Below are 17,737 nucleotides of genomic sequence, written 5' to 3' on the forward strand. Positions count from 1 at the left end.
AACCAATCAATTTTGTCCTTTCATTCCTAGGCGCAAACTACAAACAGAGATTGATAGAAGCTGACACACAAACTATTTCAAGGTCTGTATTTTAGGGGCTTATAAACAATTAAACATTATATTGCATCAGTAAAGTTGATCATGCAAAGATAATTGTAGTTTCCTTTTAATGGCCAGTGCATCAGAAGTTTTAACGAGACATATGTAGATTTTATAGAACCATTTTAACAAGACCTTGGACTTTCTGTAGGGTGTAGCCATCTATTCCTTGCGTCAAAACAATACAAAAGTGACGCGGTTTCAAGCGAAATATACATCGATTGCGTAGTCTTAGCCCTAAAGCCAGACAAATCTTATTGATTTCAAAGAGCCATGGCTGAGTGACCAGCAATGAAAAAGACAGGCCTACATACGTCAAAATGCTGTTTGACACATCTACCCAAAGTCCAAACTCTAGTTAAAATGGTTCTAAACGTCAAAAATAAGAACTGACGAACAACTGATTATAGTTTTACTTTAATCAATTAATGGCATTAACTCTACAACAACTTGTTCATTAGCACAAAATACATACTTTTACCTCTCACTACTGGCTCTGAAAAGTACTGAAAGTGCCATTTTTTACTGATAATTTCTGATATTTACTGATATTGAACTGTCAGTGCTGAGAATTGCTGATATTTACTGATAATTTTACTGTTGTTACTGATAATTCCTGTGGGTTCTGATATTTACTGATATTTACTGAGGCTTTTGCTGTGAGTTCTGATAATTGCTGATATTTACTGAGAATGGCTGTCGGTACTGAGAATTGCTGATAATTACTGATATTTTTCCTGGTCTTGAAGATGTAAAAAGTGGCTAATTAATGATCCCCACCCCCGTAGTTAAATATATTATTATTCAGTTTTGGTAGATTTTGATAATTTTAAAAGATACTATAATTAATTAACACAGATTTCAAAAAAAAAATTTCTTCAACAGAATGATTCATTTCTATTGAAAATCATATGTCAATATATAAATCAACTATATGTCTTCTGAAAATTAACATGAATACAAATCTAATTCTGTACAAGTTTTTAACGGCAAGTAATTAACCCGGGTGTCATGTACGTAGGCCTAACTCAATAGTAGGCGGTACAAATACGTGGTACATAGTATTGCAAAAAGAATTGGTGATTTTAAGTAGAATATTGTGTTATATAGTAGTAAAGAGTTGTCAAAAGATAAAATCATTTTTTTTTTTTTACATTTTTAACTTTTATCAAAACGGGCCAATTATTCAGCAGGTGCCGAAATTGTCTGTCGTCGATTTCATTTGAACCTCGAAAATACATGGCATTTCAAAATGTACTCTATTGCAAGTGCCTCAGATCAGCAACGGATACCGTGAATTATTTTGAACATTGTGTCCAATTACTGAGAGCATTTGTAATTAGCCATAAAAGTACAGAATGCTTGCTATGGAGCTCAAAAGGTTTCTAAACGTAAACCATACAACATGTAGCACGTGTACTGATAGCATATCGTTTGTTTCGAGTGTACATTCAAAGAATCAATCAAGAAGAAGACAACTTGAAAACCTAAAGCTGTGGCTTGAACAGAACTGTAATAGTCTTCGCAGGTATGTGTAATTTTACATTAATTTTGATGTATCTCACGTGTATGCGTGGAACTGGTGTTCACTCAACGCTGAGGAAATTCGAGACTCTTAACGTTAGAACTCTCGAATTTCCTCAACCATGAGTGAAACAGAAGTTTATTTATTCCTAGGCAAATTATACCTGTCAACATCTTTATAATCTCTACCATTTAAGTTTAGAGAATGGTGACTTTATTTCAACTAAAATGATACATTAATTTCCATATGATTTTATTTCATTTTATTTGTAAACATGCCAAATTATACATTTAAATACACATAGGCCCATACAAGAACTTAGTAAATAGACATGATACAGGCTTGTAGTTAAGTGAATCAGTCTTTTGCGCACAATCATGGGGTCACTGGAATATCATCACACATATATAATGTCTGTGATCTTTACTGTCCTTTCTTTGTCTTTCCTTTCCTGATGTACGTAGACAATGGGACATCACTGTCGGAGCTGTCATCATCTTCAGAGGGAGGTGTGGACATCAGCTCCTCTAATGTGTCATCTCCACGATTGTCTGCTCCTCTGAAATATGCATAATTTTTAATAAGTCTATCATGTCTGTTTTTAATTCAGTAATTTATTCAATTATAATTATGAAATAAACAATATACATGTCATATTTACTAATAATTTTTCATGTGGAGAGGAGATTGGGGGGGGGGGGGGCATTCAGACATTTCTTTCATTTTTTTATAATCACTTCTTAGTTCCATCTATTTTTGAATTGATATTTGTTTTACATTTTTTGGTAACCTGATGTATGTAACTTCACATGATTTAAACATGTTAAAATACATAATGTATCTTCAAGCATCCATGTGGCCACAAATTTTTCAATTATCAATATGAATAAGCAATTGACGAATAAAATTGAAGACAATTCGCAAATAATTATAATGATAATTTAAATATCAGGTTCATTTAGTTATAATGCAAGAATGCGTTGAAATATTGATATATCGTGAATGTCATTATCAGGAACAAATATTAAAAAGCAATAAAAGAGGCTAGGTTTTCATGACAGTCAATAAACCACAGATTCTAATCACTTACATATCATGGGCATCTTTAAACAATGTGCTGGTTGCAGCTGGTGTGGTCTGAGACTTCTCTTTCCTAGACTTGCACAAGAATCGAAAAACCGACTTCTGCCCATCCTTCATGGCTTGAGTTCTGAAATAAAGTTGAGAAAATTGAATACATGAAAAATAAGAAGTGAAAACTATAAGTGGTGAATGTGGTTTAATCAGTTACTATGTGTCCTCATATTGTGCATATTGAACAACAAAACTAACGTGTCTCTTTTTCATGAATTATTTTTAGCATACAATAGAGTCATTGGTAATTGTATCATTGACAATTGATCATATTAATAACTAATTGATTAAATAGTCGAAATTGCAAATGCTTAAGTACAGCATGTACAATTAAAAACTGCATTTATTTAATATTTTATTTAACATGTAAAGTTATAAGTAAGACTGTCATTTAACATATAAAAAAAATGTCACTGCTCAAATTTAATATTTTGTTGACCATTTATTTTACAACATGAATTTTATTTCTTTTCTTTAATACTTCATAGCATAAAAAAGTGGTGAACAAACAGTAGGAGAAAGTGTGGTTGTCATTAATTGTTATTTAAAGAATTCTGGATTGGTCTGTGTGGTCGGTCACTGTTAGTTTCTTGTATATTCTGTGCGAATTGTAGCGACCAGTGGAGCTCAGAGAGTTTCACACCTATTGTCCTATCCAGACATTTGTTAGGTGTAAATATACAGACCCCCAGACACCTGCGAGATCAATAAATGTGTGTGAAAACTTGGGGAAAATTTTTGGATTAATTGTTAAATCAAAATAAATCAAATTAATACCTTAAGGTCTTACAGAATGTGATTGTCTAACAATATTCCTAAATATTTTTCAAGATTTAAAAAAAATGATGACTTTTATACATAATTAAAGTTTTTAATACATTGAAAAAGTATAATGACACATGAATAACTTACTTTTTCTTCCCATAGAATTTAAGCCAATAAATCGCTTTCTTCATGCGTTGTTGAATTTTCTGCCGGTTTGTTGATGTCTGTGGCATGTCCTTTGTAAATGAAATCATGATCTCACTCGTTGCTTGCTCCCAACTAGCATCTGCTTTCCCACTGAGGTGGTACTTCTGAACAACATCATGTACGGATTTCTAAAACAAATGAAATAAACATAAAATTAAAAAAAAAAAAAATTACTCAAAATCATACTTGTGTTTAAGAGAAAGTGCTTTAACACACATTGCTTATGTTTACATAATTAAAATATACTTGTGAAGATATTTTGTACCAGCTGATTAACCCCCCCCCCCCCCACCCCACACACACACAAATTTAGAGATTGGGTGTATTGAAACATGCATTGTACTATTAATGTATATAAATTTGCCTTCATATACTTGAGACATTAATGACTATTATTAAGGTAAATCTATGTATATATAACAACAAACACACAAAGATTACTATTGTAGGTTTAACTTACATCTGTACCTTATAATGAAAAGAACTAAATATGACTTATAAAGGCACTTTTGCCAGCTGTTTTAAATAACTCCATATCAACTGTATTAACTAATATCATAATACATTATGAATAAAATACTTCTTAACCTAAACAGTTTTTATCAAACTATTCTTCATTAGTTATCCTCATAATCATAGCATTGGATGGTTGTTTTAGGTACATGCATGTACATGTAATTTGCATATTTTTGTGTTGGACTTTCATTTCCATGGTTAATTAATAAAAAAGCAAAAAATGTTAGGTGTATATATATATATATATATATATATATATATATATATATATATATATATATATATATATATATATATATATATATATATATATATATATATATATATATATATATATATATATATATATATATATATATATATATATATATATATATATATATATATATATATATATATATATATATATATATATATATATATATATATATATATATATATAAAAGCTCATTCTATCAGAAACACATGGGCAATATTAACATCTACATGTAAATTGCTATAATAAGATATAGAATAAAAAAACAACAAATCCAATGTTCTGGGCTCTTTAGTACAAATGTACATTTACCCAACAAATTGATATATAGATATCTCATTTACATGAACATTTATCTTAATATATTACATAAATGCATGCATGTACTTGACATGCAGTTAAATCGACATTTTGTTAACATTATCAATCTATGGTTCTTGGCCCACATGTAATTTTTTAATTGCATCTGCTTCAATCATCTTATTTTATTTAACAATTAAATTCATGGCTTATATAAGAATAATATACATATAATATCTAAACATGTATATATATATTTAATTTATATTAAGAACACATGTACCATACTTTACACTTTCTCACAAAATACACATTTCATGTACTTGTAAACTCAATATTTATATTTTACACTCATAACTGTATGATATTCATTGAAAATATTATATTTTCATTTGAGGAGAAACTTAAATATACAAACAAGTATGTATATATAATCCAATGTACCTCATATGTCTGTCATAATATATGAATTAACTACTATATCCATATTATAAGAGAAAACATTTCATTTTTTTGGAATGATATATGAGACAATAAAGGTTTGTAAATATATAAAAATATCAGTTACAAATTTACCTGTAAAATGCTATGCTCATAAGTTCCACGTTTCCAAAAACGCTCAGAATCAAGTCCCTGGGGAACTTCCAGGTCTGTTTGGGTCCCAATGGATGTCTTCGGTGTATTACAAGGGCAAGGGTTTCCAACGTGAAAACGGGCACAACAAATGCAGTTATAGTCACAAGTCTTGGAAACGCTTTGGGGCAAATATGATGTACTCTGCTGCATAGATCCATTTGAACCGTAGCTGTAGTCCGCGTTGTTAAACGACAAAGTTTGGTAGTTGAATGAATTCATGATGTCAGTTAATACAAAACACTGTTACTTCCAGACTGTCCTTGCACACTCTGACCAATGTGTAACATGTACATGTTTAAAAATTTGCCCATTAATCATGATCAATTAACTACTCCTAATTATAACAAATTATTTGTTGTTTTAATAATTGGCAATCTTAAATTGTCACATAGGTCTACCTTGTAATCATATCTATCAGGTCTATTAATTTTGATCTTTAATTGGATAGCAGTTAAATTAAGATAATTATACTTTTACACTAGCTTCCCTATGGAAAGAAGAGGGGTTAAAATATGTAATAATTGACTGCAAAATTCTTCATTCTCAGAACTGCATGCATGCATTTTTGGGTGTTGAGAGAATATTAACAAATATAGTCTTACAAACAATAGTACATGCATTAAAGGTTGAAAAAGTTGGATTTACAAGTAATTAACCAAAGGAGCTAACTAATTAACTCTCTAAATTAACATTATACATATATATAGTGATTATGAATATTCAGATATTTATCAACAGATTTTTATCACCCCTTTTTATGAAGCTGATAATTAAAATGAAACTTAACTTCTCATGTGTAACTAATATATGTATGTCTAGTATACTCATGTGCACAAGCTAAACTTATAAGTTTATTTAATTGTGGTCAATGTGCAAAAATATTTTATTTTTTAATCTTATTCAAGAATATTTGTTAATCCATCATCTTTTAAGATACATTGTATATCGGGCTAACTACTGCTAAAATGTTATGATCAAATATATATGTATTGTTCTTGTTGAAAACTGCAACTATACATGTAACATACATGGGTCTGAGTGTCTAACAGTTTTTATTCCTTTGTCAATTCTAATGATGATAAAAACAAAAATGACTTGAATTTATGTGGTAGACTATCTGTTGCCTATGAAATCGCTCATTAATGATAAATAGCCAATCAGCTAAGACAAAGCCACTCCCACTCAAATCGCAGTGCTTGGGGACAGACAGGGTTCAGAGGTTGCTGTTAGTTAGGTTTCGATGTCAGCATGTAGCAAGATCTGTAATGGAGCAATACTATGTATTGCATTTTTGACATTACTTAAAATGTTTTCATCTGCTGAAAACACTCAGTCTAATAGTAAGTTTTATGTACTAACTATGATTTGTAAGTATGGAAAAAAAGCAAAATCAATAATTAGATTACTTATTTTGATTTATTTAGATTTACTTATTTTGATTTTATCTTATTACAGATCCCAAGTGGTACTGCAAGTGTGGAATATGCAATGGCAAGTGGGTACCAAAGAGAACTTTTCATCGCCACACAGATGAAGTCTTCAGCAACAAAACAGTGCCCTTACTTCCAAAGTATCAGTTTGATGAGGCTGCATACAGGGATGAAAATCTCCTTTCACCTCTTTTCTCGGGAGCGAACACTACTCTGTTGGAAGCTGTTACACAACATTTACATGTGTTTTCTACCAATCACGGGATGTCGAAAAGTGCTTTAACAGATGTACTGAAGACTGAAAAAAGGACTCTCCCACAACCTAATAATTTGCCAGCATCATATAAGGAGGCGAAAGATTTGATCAAACATCTCCTTATTCCATTATATAAATATGATGTGTGTGTTAATGACTGTGTTGTGTATAGAGACAATACAGAGTTTGCTGGATTACAGTCTTGTCCTAAGTGCAAGGAGCCACGATACTTCAATGGCAAAGTGAGAAAATCATTTACATATATGCCCCTTGGACCTAGATTAGCAAGATGGTTTGGAACGTTCAACCTTTGTAAGCTTCTGTATGCAGAAAAAATCAGTGTGAGGGGAACATTGACTGACTTTGTAGATGGATCACTATACAATTCATGGTTTCAAACTGGTGGTGTATTCGAAGCTACAGAGGAGCCATTATGTGTTCCACTCTCCTTATTTACGGATGGAGTTAATCCGAACAAGCACACTTCCAGCCAAAAATCCATGTGGCCACTAATTCTTACCTGGATCAACCTGCCAAGAACTATCCGCCAAGTTATGGGACCTATGCTTTTGATGGGTATCATTCCTAGTGGTCCAAAGGGATGTGAACCAAAGACATTAGAACCCTACCTAGAAATCCTTATTGAAGAGCTCCTAGATCTGACAGAGTTTCCACTACAGAATGCTTACATTGGGGCACCAACAACAGTTAAAGTAGCCTTGTTGCAGTTTCTTTGTGACATTCCCGCCTACTCAAAACTTCTTCATCTCTCTGGACACTCAGCTCTTCGATCGTGCCCATATTGTAATGAAGTTGGACATTACTGCCATTCTCTAAAGAAGACCATACATGTATCCAACAGACATTTCCTGCCAATTGGTGACAAGATGAGGGAAGGGACTGGCTTTGCATTGCAGGACCGAGAAACCAAAAATCCAACGACAATATCGAATGAGCAGGAAAAACAAATGAGACTCAAGTATGACAGATTGCCAAACAAAACTCAGAAGCAAAAACACCAGAAGGAGACTGGACTGAAGGGCACATATGCACTCATGAAACTCCCCTACCACAACAGATTACATCAAATGCAGCCGGACGGAATGCATACTATTGCAGATTTCATTTCACACGTGATAGACATGCTGATTGGCAAGCATGATGGAGTCAATGTAAGAAGTTGTGAAAAGTCATTCAACCGATTTCCTGAAATTTGGGTTCAGCGAAATTCAGCAGTTACTGAAGCCTTGCCACCCCAGGGAACAAAACGAAACAAAAAAAGAAGACTGAATGAAGAAAATGTGAATCCAGAAGAAAGTATCGTATTGCACCCTACACCTTGGTCCCTATCAAAGGAACAAATAAAGACAGCGGATGCCAGAGCAGCGTCAATCACCTACAGCATAGCTCACAATATTTCACCGGGACCACATTTCTCAAAGCCGTGGACACTACGGACGATGAATGCAAAACTTCAGGCAAGTTTTTTTTAAACAAAGTTTCAATTGAATAACCATTATGTATTTGTAATAACAGATTCAAAATTTAGATATAGTTTTTTTTTTTTTTTAAATTCAGGTTTTGTGGATCGTTATTCATGATCATTGATTCAACTGTGTAATGTAGGATACTAGTATTTCAAATGTCTGACTACATTAATATGAAATACCGTTTGTTTCAAGATTTTCAAATTGTACAATATATAAGTAACCATAAAATACATTTAATATCTTGTTGAGATAAAAAAAAGCACCATTGATTTCAAATACTTGACTTGTATATAATATAGGTATTTATAGTTAAAAGTATATACATATAGTGCTATGCTGTAACACATAAAAATTGTGAAAGAAAACATTTAATAACTCTTACATGGATAAAAACTTAAAAGAGTGTATGTCAACTTCAAGGTGTTACGTAAGTGTACCTCTATGAAATTTTGTAGTTTGTGTAATGATGTAGGTATTTTGTATTGTAGTTTGTAACAAGTGGTGCTCTTGCTTGGTGTATCAACGGATTTTTACCCAAGCAACAAGAAGAAACCCTGCTATTGGTCTTGAATATTATCAAGAGAATGGTTTCACCGCAGTTGAAAGAAGAAGATATTCCCGAGTTGCAGGAAGATGCACACTCAGCTTTGAGTCTATTTGAACGAGATTTCCCCCTTTCCATGCAGGTAATATTTTAAAGGTTTACTAAAGATTATTTTCCTGTGAATATTCAATAATTACGTTGTTTTTTTTCAGTACTTGTTTTAATTTTTTTTAACTAGGAAAAAAAAAAATAATATACATCTGATCTGAATGTTAAAATCTCTTGTTTTGAACAGAATCTGGTCACTCATTTGCTGCATCATGTCGTGGATGGCTTCCCCACCTTTGGTCCTCTGTATGGGAGATGGCTCTTTCCTTATGAAAGGGCCAATGGATGGATTAGTAGACAGTGTTTAAAGAAAGGAGCTGAAGAAGCAACTGTGATGGAGACATATGTTGTGAGTACTTGTGTTATGATCAGACTTTTGATCCTCCAAGTTTTATGAAGGCAGGATGAGTGTTCATTATTGAGAGAGCAGTTTGATTGCAGTATTAAGGAGGCTGGATAGTCAACAAATTATCTGTCTGATTCTTCATAAAATCTAAATGTAATTTTTTCTACAAAAAATTATTATATAGTAGTTAACATAATGGTTAAAAGGAAAAACAATATTTTAGCTTTAAAATTTGAACATTTTTCGCATTCTTTATTTTTTATTAGAACTCTCTGTTTAATTAAAGAGGATTTATTTATTTGAAATATAACAGGAGTTAATAGAGTTCATTGACAATGTTGAGTTGGATTATTCTAATCATGCAAATTCCAGAGAGTTGCATCCTCTTCAACAAATTAGCTTTTCTATATATATTTCAGAGGTAAATTGTATCTCGTAAGCTTTTTATCTACTAATATTCAGAATGATCATGGTGATTCCATTATACATTACTTGCTGCGAAAATGTGATTTGTTTCATTGACACATTACAATATGCATTTTAGGTGTATGACTGGTGTATGTACATGGTGATGAGTCAGAAATACAAGCCTCCGCATGGTGCCGATGAAGTGATGAACAGAGTCCAACATTCCCCTGAAGTCACCGCTTTTCAGATCAGCCAATCCCAGGACAAGGATGTCATCCTTACAGAGGCTATGTCTGCACATATGCGAAAGTTCTACGAGACTTCAATGAAAATCAACATCTTCTTCTTCAATGAATATGCCAGCGAGAAATACTCATACAGCTCAGAAGATCGAAAGATTTGTACAAAACATCACAACTCAAGAAAAAACTCCTCTATTGTGAAAGTGTTAAGTGGCCACCTCCAGTTCGGGGAAGTGAGGATGTTTCTCGAGCATAATGTGAATTGTACATTGCAGACATGGGCTGTTGTAGATGTTTTCCCATTGGGGGAAAGGAAAGATGGACTGTGCAAATTTCAAAATACCGTTCTCTTCCAGAGACTTGTTCACATTAACTTGATTAGTGATCCACTAGTGTATGTACAAAACGACAACTTCGTATCTGTGTTAAATGATGCCGATATCAAAAATCTGTAAATGAAGCCTTAATGTATAATTTTACATGCAGCAATGTAGTATGTAGGTAGGTAGGTACATGTATGTATTCAGACAAATGATGTTTATAAAATATAAAGTTTACTTAATGTCACAAGTGTCTAGATGGAAAATATTCATGTTTATATAATATCACTTAGGAAATGCAATTTTGAAAAACAACTAAAGTGAAGTGTGAAACTACATAAGACAGCAGAAAATATAATATTTTACTCATATTAATATTCATAAGTAAAGGGTTTGAAAGGTAAACCAACTGTGACTTTACAGTTATTGAATGAACATTTACGTAGTGAAAATGAAAAATGCAATTCAATTTAGGTGATGGTGCGTACGCTGTATCTTGTTGTTGAGATGCCCTCTACATGGGTAGGACTCGGCCATCTCTAATTGATTTCATTTTTCTGATAGTGTACATATACTTGCTAATCATAGAACTTAAGAATAGTTGATGTACCACAGCCATTTACAAATGAAGTGATTATTATTTACTTTTTATTCACGCAATAGTATACTTTTTAAATACTTGCTGCATTATATTTAAAATGATTGTCTTCTGTTTTGGTTTTTTTCTCTGTTTCTTGTTTGAATTCATACTGGCTGTAAGAGAATTGATACACGTACCGTGATGTTTTCTATTACATGTATGTTATTTATTAGATATATGGAGTATAAAAATTAATAAAAGTAGTACTTATAATATTTCGTTTCTTTTATTTAATTTATTGATCAGGGAAACAACATTAATCAAAATTATATTGGCAATGATTTTCAAACATCATAGACAACAAAAAGTGTATAAATAAAACTGTTGAAAGAGTCTTGTTGTATGGTATTTGAAATTAATCATTAAGCTGTTGAATCAGGGGCGTATATTCATAATATTGGTTGATTGAGCTTCTTTTTTTTTTAATTTGGTCATCAAAGTAAAGAAAGTACAGAAATTAATGGATATGATTATTTATATATGTCAAAAAAAAAACAAACCCAAATTTTCAATGAACATAATGTGTAATATTTCTGCAGAATAATAAGTGTCATTCGAGAGGGGCGCAGTGGTTTACAGACTACTGTGTTAAAATACTAGTGCATAAAAGTATAAAGGCTAAATCAATCAAATTTCCAAGTTGTACGCAGTTACTCTTAGTGTGAAAACTAATGAATTTTGGCAATTTTGTGATTCAGAAAGAATAGATGAAATAAATATTGATAGATAATCGGCCTTCACAGTTATTTTATTTAAGCCTAATTATCGGTATTCCGATGTCGATCAAAATGATTTATCGCAGGTGAATTGGGAGAAAATATGAGGATCTTTATTGCTAATAAATAATAAATACCGATAATTAACGAATTTAAATCCTTATACTTGTCAAATAGCACAAAGAGTTGTTTTAAAAATTATAGTTAATCATGTATAAAGTGTTTAGTGTCTGTGGTGTCGTCTAAAGTAGTAAAATTTAATTATTTTGCTTTCATAAAGAAAAATAGATATGTACATGTACATCTATCTATAAAAAAATCATATTGTTGGCATTTTTCTACCTCTCCTGGTCCCAGAAAAAATATCAGTAATTATCAGTAATTCTCAGTACCGACAGCCATTCTCAGTAAATATCAGCAATTATCAGAACTCACAGCAAAAGCCTCAGTAAATATCAGTAAATATCAGAACCCACAGGAATTATCAGTAACAACAGTAAAATTATCAGTAAATATCAGCAATTCTCAGCACTGACAGTTCAATATCAGTAAATATCAGAAATTATCAGTAAAAAATGGCACTTTCAGTACTTTTCAGAGCCAGTAGTGTCTTTCCTCCACCTTCTCTGCTATTCATTTATATTGTTATATTATTGTTATACATGCAAGTGTTGCCAAAACATAGCTAGACAGAGCGAGACTGTATAGATAGAATGTTCAATCAATAAAATGACAGATGTCCTACGGACCCGGTTTAGTGTAGTGTAGATCACGACAAGCCACGATTCTTTTTAAAAATGGTATACAGTAAAGTACTTTGGGGTTTGATTGTTGCACTGATTTTTTTTTCCTTTCATATAAGTTGATGAAAAGTTTGAATACGAAATGATGCAAAGTCAAGAAACCCAGCTATCTGAGCTGGTGAGCGTTGGGAAGGAATTAACTGCTGCGTTTGAAGGAACACAGGAGGCAGAGCTAACAGAAAAATGTGCACGCATAATTAGTGAAATACGTCATCTTCAGCAGAAACAAAGGGAGCAACTAAAACAGCAGATTCAGGGTAAATATACATGACAGCAGGGAAGATATACTAGACAGTATATACATCCCTGATCACAGCTTGTCTATCATTTTTGTCACAAAACTTTATCCTTGAACCTATATATAATAAGTATTCATTTTTTAGAAAGGGTGAGACGCAAGTTTCAATCCTCTATTTTAATTTTCATAATACACCTAAGTCCTTGGGCTTGACACTTTACGAAATAATTTAGATGCAGCGAAATAAAATTTTATAATTGAAATATTTTATAGATTTAATCAATCAAGAGGAGCTAGAGATGGAGAACGTGAAAGAAGATGGAGAAAAAACAGAGGCAATCAATCAAGTTAGAACTGTGCAGGAACAACTCAGATCTGAGAGAGAACATTTAGAAGAGGCCACTAAGAAATGTGAAGAACTTAAGAAGACTTTGGAGGAACAAAAAGAGGAGCAAGAAAGACTGACAAAAGAAGAACAGAAACTCAAGCATGACAATACTCATGCCATTCCCAAGATCAAGTAAGCAACTGACTGGATTCTGAGATTTTCATTTTCAATACCAGCCCATGGGAAAAACCAGGGCATATAGGGTTTTGGATCCACTCCACTCTACCATATGTGGAGAGGAGAATACTATTAATGTATTTATATTATCATAACAGTAACTTGATCCAAAGGGTCAGATCATTTCACATTGCACTGCCCAGACACAGATTATTAGATCAAACCAGACTCTTTGCATCTCATATGATCTGATGATTGAAGAGTTGATCTGCACATGTCAACGAGATGTAATGCGACTCTTTGGATCAAGTTACTACTATGATGTCATTTAATGTCAAAATCCTTAGTTTATGATACATGTATTTGATACACAAATAAAATTTAATGTTTTTCATTAAAGCTTGGTGACGCCTATATTGAAAATATTAAATATTAAACATGTATCAAAAACAAAAAAAAATCTTTAATACTACCGTTAATAATTTTTAATACACTTTAACATAGTGTGACATGCATCCATGCACCTATTGTCTCATGCGAAATGAGTAGCCATTAGTGTTTCTTCATTTGCTCCATAATTTTTTAAATCGAGCCATTTTACAATACTATTGCAGTAGCATTACTATATGCATGATGAAACTCAAAAATGTACATCTAAATAACATTAATTAATGTTACTGTAAGAACTGAAGTTTTAATACATCTTGTGCACATCGTTAAATCTCTTTCCATGTTGTTGAGTTAATATCTTGCATTTTTGAAATACCTACATGTAATACAATTCAGTGTTTTTCATGAAATGCTCTCTTTTACAACAGAAATAAAGTTTACAGCTTCCATTTCTCTAATTCACAGGTATGATGTACAGCTCTACAATACTCTCACCTCCTTACAGTGGCAGTATGATTGTGAACCGGATGAAATCAAGGGATGTATCCTTTCAGGGCAAACTCTAGCCTTTGTTTTGGTTTGAAAAAATAAACTCTTTGATACAAAGTTTTATATTGGGCTTGAACTGAAAACCTCATATTTGTAAGTTAGTAACAAAAAGTTTCCATTCGTGTGATATACATATAAAATTGTATATACACATGTAACTAGAATACAAGTAAAATGTTTTGGTAAATGAAATGTTGTAATGTATGATACATAAAATGTGTATTGCTATGTTCATTCCAAAAATAACTAAAAATCTGGTTAATGAATAGTTCACTATTTTAGGTTTGATTATTTAACAAATCATATACCGGTACTGCACTACATTTTTTTTGCGAAGAAATAATTAAAAAAAAAAAAGAATTAAAAATATGTTCCTTGACTAATCTAGATATTTGCAACAAAAATGACATTAGGCCCTTTTCCTTGAGTGGGAAAAAGGTGTCCAAATTTTTCGTTGCAAATTATCTGTGGGATATGATGGAGGAAGACTGGTAAAGAGTGATGTTAAACCAATGGAAACCACAAGATTCTAAGTGAAGTTCAAAGAGACCAAGTTGGACATTCACAGAAAATGAACTTCAACAACATTGACATTTAGACTGTTATATCATGTACATGTTTATGTACTGGTAGATAAATCATTCATAAAGAGCAGAGGTGTTAAAGAAAATGACTATAGTACAACTGAGATATCTTTCTACAAAGTATGATGAAATAGGATTTAGGTCTTACAGATAAGGATTTTGTAGATAATGCAAGTGATTATTTTGAAAGAAACCATGCTGAATACTACATGTATACATCAGTCTCTTCACACCAGACCCAAAAATGAGGACTGGTAATGAAAAACATTCTTTGCCCTTTACTTTCAAATATAGTCAAATTTGCACATTTCCAACATGTGAACCATAAAAGGGTGTACCACTCACAGTAATGTAAGATTGCCTTTGAATAGTGTTTAGTTAATCTAGTGTTTTCATCAATATTTGTTAGATCATTTATGTAAATGTTGTCGGGTCAATCCAGAAACTCAAAATGCTTATCAAAGTAAAGCTCTGTTACTATATTTGTTATTATTAGGAGCATTGTCCATAAGCTAATATCTCCTCGAAACTGTTCATTTTACATGATCCATGAAAATGGACGCCCATGCATACTAATGAAACCCCAGTTTTATAGAGCTGAAAATTAAGTTTTGATTTTTCATGTACATGTTTATGTACACATAGCAAGAAGTGAAATCATAAATGAAATAAATAATTGGAAAAGCACTATGTTTTTTATTTTTTAACAGAAACAATGAAGTAGACTGGCATTCTTTGCTAGGAGATATCTGTCCCAGGGAGGTGGAAATCCGGTGTGTCAAAGATTAGCTCTCTGCGGGGCGGGGCGGGGTCAATCTTCTCAGCTGTTCACTTCATTAAGGAATGTCTTCAGTTATATAGGGTATACCAGTATATATGCATGTATATCATTCATGTAAAAAAAAAATGCTGTACAATGTAACTACAAGATTATCAGAGGGTTAAATTGAAAACACGCCCTCCCCCCCCCTTAAAAAAAGAAGATAAAAATTTGAAAACCTCATGATATAGATGTACCAAAACCTTGTATAAAACTACTTTGCACATCAATTTGAGGGCTATTATAGTAAGTCAAGATTTCATTATTTGAACTTTAATGTTTACAATGATTCAGTTAGGCATCTTTAATAGGCCACCACAATTTGTGCGTCATTCGTTGAGTTATAAGCGAGTTACAGAGCTTACAATTCTTTGTAATATGTAAACAAAGCATTTGTTTACATTTTGAATGTTAAAGTGAAACTTCCAATTTAAGACCTAAAATGAATGTGTTAAACATTAGGAACTGTTTAATTATGCTTAAAATGAATCAGACGATAGACAAATCGGCTTTAACAAGATTTTTTAGTGGTATTTTGAACCTATATAAACAAAAACAGGGCACGAGCCTTGTTTACATGACAAAGAGTTGTGAGCCCTGTATCTTGCTTAAAATTTAATGACTGGCTCTCAATTTTCATTTGATCACTAAAAATGCATTCCTTATGCAGTTTAAAGCGTTGTAAGTGATAAAAACAGAAAATTAGAACTTGACCAAAATCGTGACCATGCCCCTTTAAAAGATTGCCTGTCTTTAAATAAATGCACATGCACTTGTTTCAGGGTACAAGTATACATGAATTAACTAACTTGATATACAAAAAAAATTCTGTAAAGGATATTTGTGGAGAAGTTTGAAGAGTCCTGTCCCAATCCCCATCGGAATGCCCATGATTATACATTCACTGACTCCTACAAACAAAAGAATTTGTCAGAATCTCTATATGTACATTGAACAATCATCTAGCTATACAAATGCATCCTTTAATAAAAAATACTTAGTACATCTTATAGGCCTACCGTTAATAGTATCCCTTTGTCCATGGTATGCAGCCTCAAACAGGTGATCAGCTGTCTTTTCAAACTGAAATAAACCACTTCAATAATTGATAGGAAAAATGTCTTAAAGGGGCATGGTCACGATTTTGGTAAAAAATTATCTTTTCGATTTTAATGTTTACAATGCTTCAGTAAGGCATTTTCAACAGGCAACCAAAATTTGAGTGTCATTCGTTGAGTTATAAGCGAATTACTGAGCTTGCAATTCTTTGCTTTGTAAACAAAGCTTTTGTTTACATTTTGAATGTTGAAGTGAAAGTTCCAGTTTTTGACCTATAATGAATGTGTTAAATGTTAGAAACTATCTATTTATGCTTAAAAAGAATTAGAAGATAGAGAAATCAGCTTGAAAAAGATTTTTAACAGGCATATTGAACCTATGTAAACAAAAACAGGGCATGAGCCTTGTTTACATGACAAAGATTTGTGAGCCCTTTATCTTGCTTATAACTCTACGACTGACTCTCAGATTTCATTTGATTATTAGAAATACATTTCTAAAACATTGTGAATAATAAAACAGAAAAATGGAATTTGACCAAAATCGTGACCATGCCCCTTATAAATAAGTTAAATAATTTTCCCTTCATGTAAATACTGATACCGGAATTTAAGATGAAGAATTATGAATTTCTTACCGATGCCAACATAAGAACACTTTCCTTCATCTTTGCCAGTCCAAAGCGTGTGATTCCTAATACTTCACCCTGTGAACAAAGAGCGGACTTTTAGTACATGTATCATTACAATGCTTTGTATTATAAAACATTTAATACAGGCATTATGGTACATGTTCAGTACGTACATGCGATACAGGTATCATATTGTGTGCATAGTGTACATGAATAGATA

The 17,737-nt window shown here is 32.2% G+C and overlaps 4 protein-coding genes across 5 annotated transcripts in view; 2 read left to right on the forward strand and 2 right to left on the reverse strand.

Moving 5' to 3' along the window:
• LOC128167591 (kinetochore protein Spc24-like) lies at positions 1–15,694 on the forward strand. The gene is made up of 5 exons (XM_052833389.1): positions 1–82; positions 12,801–12,998; positions 13,253–13,499; positions 14,340–14,416; positions 14,812–15,694. The coding sequence occupies exons 2-5, from the start codon at positions 12,824–12,826 to the stop codon at positions 14,916–14,918; spliced, it is 606 nt and encodes a 201-aa protein (XP_052689349.1). The 5' UTR covers positions 1–82; positions 12,801–12,823; the 3' UTR covers positions 14,919–15,694.
• LOC128167585 (uncharacterized) lies at positions 1,268–11,632 on the forward strand. Of its 2 annotated transcripts, none has more exons than XM_052833383.1 (5): positions 1,268–1,627; positions 6,894–8,602; positions 9,103–9,300; positions 9,454–9,615; positions 10,157–11,630. In XM_052833383.1, the coding sequence occupies exons 2-5, from the start codon at positions 7,133–7,135 to the stop codon at positions 10,715–10,717; spliced, it is 2,391 nt and encodes a 796-aa protein (XP_052689343.1). In that variant the 5' UTR covers positions 1,268–1,627; positions 6,894–7,132; the 3' UTR covers positions 10,718–11,630. The 2 variants fall into 2 exon arrangements, with proteins under 2 accessions (XP_052689343.1, XP_052689342.1); XM_052833382.1 differs by lacking the exon at positions 1,268–1,627 and adding an exon at positions 6,640–6,778 and having other exon boundaries at positions 10,157–11,632.
• Positions 1,638–5,678, reverse strand: LOC128167590 (uncharacterized). The gene is made up of 4 exons (XM_052833387.1): positions 5,379–5,678; positions 3,671–3,858; positions 2,715–2,834; positions 1,638–2,183 (listed from the first exon to the last, which is right to left on the reverse strand). Exons 1-4 carry the CDS (start codon positions 5,655–5,657, stop codon positions 2,048–2,050), a joined length of 723 nt encoding a protein of 240 aa, XP_052689347.1. The 5' UTR covers positions 5,658–5,678; the 3' UTR covers positions 1,638–2,047.
• LOC128167584 (DNA-directed RNA polymerase III subunit RPC1-like) overlaps positions 15,684–17,737 on the reverse strand; it is a 27,324-nt gene continuing 25,270 nt past the window's right edge. The window contains exons 34-37 of the mRNA XM_052833381.1: positions 17,524–17,592; positions 16,847–16,910; positions 16,668–16,738; positions 15,684–15,832 (exon numbers count right to left, since the gene is read on the reverse strand). Of these exons, the coding sequence (XP_052689341.1) occupies positions 15,746–15,832; positions 16,668–16,738; positions 16,847–16,910; positions 17,524–17,592 (291 nt within the window). The 3' untranslated portion in view covers positions 15,684–15,745. The remainder of the gene's footprint in view (positions 15,833–16,667; positions 16,739–16,846; positions 16,911–17,523; positions 17,593–17,737) is intronic.

The sequence above is a fragment of the Crassostrea angulata genome, chromosome 10, assembly GCF_025612915.1.
Source record: "Crassostrea angulata isolate pt1a10 chromosome 10, ASM2561291v2, whole genome shotgun sequence".
Taxonomy (NCBI): domain Eukaryota; kingdom Metazoa; phylum Mollusca; class Bivalvia; order Ostreida; family Ostreidae; genus Magallana; species Magallana angulata.